Source organism: Loa loa (genome assembly GCF_000183805.2).
Source record: "Loa loa unplaced genomic scaffold supercont3.120, whole genome shotgun sequence".
NCBI lineage: Eukaryota > Metazoa > Nematoda > Chromadorea > Rhabditida > Onchocercidae > Loa > Loa loa.
This window is the reverse complement of record NW_018108300.1, coordinates 74,994-79,407: the sequence shown is the minus strand read 5'-3', so window position 1 is coordinate 79,407 and position 4,414 is coordinate 74,994. Positions and strand designations below refer to the sequence as shown.

General features: G+C 27.7%; 1 protein-coding gene across 2 annotated transcripts in view; it reads right to left on the bottom strand.

Annotated features, from left to right (window-relative positions):
- Positions 1-3,353: 3,353 nt before the first annotated feature.
- Positions 3,354-4,414, bottom strand: part of LOAG_17731 — a 3,025-nt gene continuing 1,964 nt past the window's right edge. For both annotated transcript variants that reach the window (XM_020450394.1, XM_020450393.1), the window contains 3 exons: positions 4,237-4,407; positions 3,955-4,137; positions 3,354-3,787 (listed from right to left, as the gene is read on the bottom strand). In XM_020450394.1, the coding sequence (XP_020305934.1) occupies positions 3,623-3,787; positions 3,955-4,137; positions 4,237-4,407 (519 nt within the window). In that variant the 3' untranslated portion in view covers positions 3,354-3,622. The remainder of the gene's footprint in view (positions 3,788-3,954; positions 4,138-4,236; positions 4,408-4,414) is intronic.

Genomic DNA, 4,414 nt, shown 5'->3' with positions numbered 1-4,414 from the left:
AAACATATATTGTTTTGAATTTCGAAATATTTAAACCATACCATTTTCAGTGCTATCTTTTTTCATTTTTGTTTTTGCTTTTTTTTTGATGAAAAAGAAATAAACTTGAGAACAATTTGCTGTTTTATTAAAAACGCCCAATATTTTAGGAAGAAAAAAACGATAAATAAAGAAGAAATGACAATTTCTAAAGCACATCATTGTTAAATTTTAATACTATGAAAATTGAATATAGGAAAATTAAATAAGTTAGTAGGAAAATTAAATAAGTAAATTGAAAAAAATCGAATTTACTTATTTTTGAACAAAAAAAAAATTATTTTTTAAAATTATTAAGCTAACTTTTATTTTGTTAACTATAATTATTAATTTAATGCCAGTATTAAGTATTTCCTTTGCAATAAATTTTATTCTAAGCAATTTATCAGCCAGTTAATCATTGGAAATGTGAACATACGCAAAATCGATTTGTTATCAGTGATAAAACAAATTGTTTATTATTCGATGATGGAATGGAATTTTGCTTTTTTCTTTTCTTTTTTTTTTGGAGTAAATTTTTGGTAATTAAATATTTGTTTAATATAGTATATATGAATAGAAAATATTTAGTGCTTATATCAAAAAAAACAATTAAATTAAATTAATCATTAACGGTGATAAAGTGAAAAAAAATATTCGATTTAAATTAATTGGTAATTAAATACTCTTTTAATCCATTATGTATCGAATGAAAATATAATAAACGTTTCTAGTACAATAAGTATATGTGTATGTAACAAAAATGTGATTAAACAATACAATAATTTTTTTTTTTTTTCTAGCAAATGCAATGGTCAAAAGATAAAAATATTTCAAGGAATGACCAATGTTTTGTATATGCAATTTATTGTTCAAACTTTCCATATGTTGACCATTCCGGAATTGTAGCCATTAAACGGGTCATTATTTTAGCATTTTATTTTTTAAATTCTTAAATATATGTTAATAAATTGAAGAAAAAGACGGAAAAAATTAAATAATTTTGTATAAATTTCAAAATTTCCAAATTCCAACTTGCAATTGACATATCAAAATTAATGTATTAAATATTAATAAGTTCAGGAATGGAATAGTTTGTTGTGTATAAATTATTCCTAAAATAACATCAATAATATTATATATTTTGACAAGACGAAAGAAAAGCATGAAATTTAATAAGAATTACAAATTGCCGAATATATTTTCAATTTAAAATTAATTATACATTTATGATGAATTCATTGCATTTTAGTTTTAAAATATTTTTTGCTGCATCATCAGGTAGGTATTGGTTTTTTTTTTAAATCAAATTATTAAATATACAAATAACAATATATAATTACCTATTATTTCTAATGCTTATAGCAAATCATATTTAATACTTGCAATATTAAAATGTAAAAAATGCAAAATTTTTCATTTTAGAATTTAAGGCCAAAAAATTCTTAAATCACAAATTTTCATTTTTAAGATTTTTGAAATTAAATTAAACAGACATTTTTTTTTTTGTTTTACTTTTCATCACAACAATTTGAAAAAGTTTTACTCATTAGATAAATTGATAAAAAATATTTGATGAAACTAATTTTCATGAAACAATCCCAAGAAATGAAACGATCATTGAGCATTTCGATGATTGTTTACAATTTACAAGAATGTTTGAAACAATTGATAAATCAATTCATTATTTTAAAACTAAACAAATTGATTTTAAAAAAGGAGAAGAAAATTTTTTTTATTTTAAAAGACTAACATCATAGATATTATTACTTCAATAATTTCATGCATTTTTTTTTATTTCAAATATAATATATATTAAAGTGAATAATTTAAATAGCAAAAAAAAGAAAAAACAATTTTATGGCTTTATCATATTTTGCGCCTAATTTTATCTCCCATGATTTTCCTTTATTCTATTATCATTGATATGATAAATTAATCACATCTGATATTATAGCTTTTATTTGTTTAGTAATAGAGTAAGTTTTTATTGATCAATTTCTCTCATTTTACGTCTACATTTATCATTCACTTATTCCATTCAACTATTATCATTGATATGGCAAATTAATCAAATATACAATTAATTGTGTTATATCATAAATCGTTAACAAAATACTTCAAAAAATAAAAATAAATAAGGATATAAAATTAAAGTAAAAGTTCAATTGATATTCTCTGAGTCAAAAAAAAAAAGAAAAATTGCAAGAATTGAAGAAAAATAAAAGGATATTTGTGAGAGGAATGATCAATTATCCTTCCTTGGATCATTTAACTATTGAAAAAACAAAAAGCAAAAACCAATTTCAACAAGAAGAAGAATTATAAATTTGAAACATTTCGATAGATGATATGCGCTGTTTGAATAACATTTAAATGCTATGCAAATAAACGTCATTTAATCTCTACAAATAAACGTTATTCAATTGCTATGCAGGTAAACATCATTTAATTGCTAAGCAAATAAACCTTTCATTATCAAATTGTATAGATATTAAATGTTTAATCGATAATGTAAATCTTGAAATTCACAATTGATCGTTATTTGATTAGCGGTAAAATATTCCTTTTATTTGTTCAACAGTTAAGAAGATTTCTTATTCAATTAGTAAGTCATATGTTAGCTGTTGAAAAAAAAAATCAATAAAATGAAATTATCATTATAATTAATATTTGTTAGTAATAAAAGCTTTAAAAGAGATCCCCCCTTTACTGCATACAGTATTTTTCATTACTATTTTATGTTCAATGATATATGAATATCCATTATACTTTCATGATATTATTATGACATCGCAAGATGTTGTCAAGTAATTTCAATTTTTCAATTATCCGGAATGAGACAAATTCTGAAATGCATATATGATAGATATCCCGGTGATAAGAAATGGCACATCATACCTTCTGATATTTACCGCAGAAGTACTGGTAACATTACCAAGAACTGTCAATAGTCAGACTGTGAAATTTGTTAATTTCATTAAATTGTTAAAATTGCATTTGCTAAAAATACCAACTTGATGAAATAATCTCCTGATAACATACGGTGCAATCATTATGTAATAGTCAAACCCTATTAGATTCATGTTGGGAATACACTACTCCCCCATTCCCGAAATGATAGCTTCCGATGGTCAGTTCTTGCCGTACGATTGATGTTATTCGCTGACATTTTAACTCATAGCATCTCATCCATAAAGGAAGCAAAGAACTATCCAAAGTTCAGGAACGCAGGAAGCGATGAACTTGAAATTTCATTACCATTTTTCAAACGACACCATTATCGTTGACAGATCAACATCGATCTATCCACAAATATGCATGTTAAGGAAAAACTCTGAACAGGTTTATTAATTCAAACTAACTCGCGAACAGCAACATAGTCTACCCATTATAATTTTAAAAGCACACAAATGTCAACTAGGAGAGATATACGATAGGATGTTGGGGAGGAAGTTTACTTAGGACACAGTGATAAGAATGAAGAGAAATAATGGATTTCTGTTCATACCAATAATAAAATTAGCAAAAAGAAAAATTTTTTTCCATAACAGCGTTCTGGTTTTTCATAGAGCAAGCTCATGATGACGATGATGTATGCTCTTTATCGGCTGGCAATGTAAGAGATAAGGTCAACAACACGATTGCTGTAGCCATATTCGTTATCGTACCACGCAATCAGCTTAACGAAGTTTGGATTCAAAGAAATACATGCCAGAGCATCGAAGATTGATGAATGTGTATCACCAACGAAATCAGTTGATACAACCTGAAATTATGAGGAATTAATCACTGAAACAAATCGGAAAACCTTTCTGCTTCAACCGTTGCGTTGCACAAGGAAACAAATGAAAAGAAAATAGTTCAAATGAAGAAGCAAACTATCATCACTGTCCATCGCTGCTAAAACCCAAACTGTCTGAAACCCAAACGTACCTGGTCTTCGGTGTAATCCAAGATCCCCTTCATTGGTCCATTAGCCGCCTCCTTTACAGCGGCCTTAATTTCATCCATAGTTGCACCCTTCTGCAGTCGGCAAGTGAGATCAACAACTGATACATCCGGAGTTGGTACACGGAAAGCCATACCAGTAAGCTTTCCGTTCAAATCCGGAATGACCTAAAGTTATCACCTTTAAAGATGCAACTTTCGTCTTCATAAGTTTCCAGCAAGAACTAAAACAAAAGCTCATGGAGCGTTCCTAGTGTCAAATCTTACTTTTCCTACAGCCTTCGCTGCACCAGTGCTTGCCGGGATGATGTTTTGGGCAGCACCACGACCATCTCGCCACAGCTTTCCGGACGGCCCATCGACGGTCTTTTGAGTGGCCGTTGTTGCATGTACAGTGGTCATCAGGCCCTCAATGATTCCAAACTTGTCATGGATGACCTAAGAG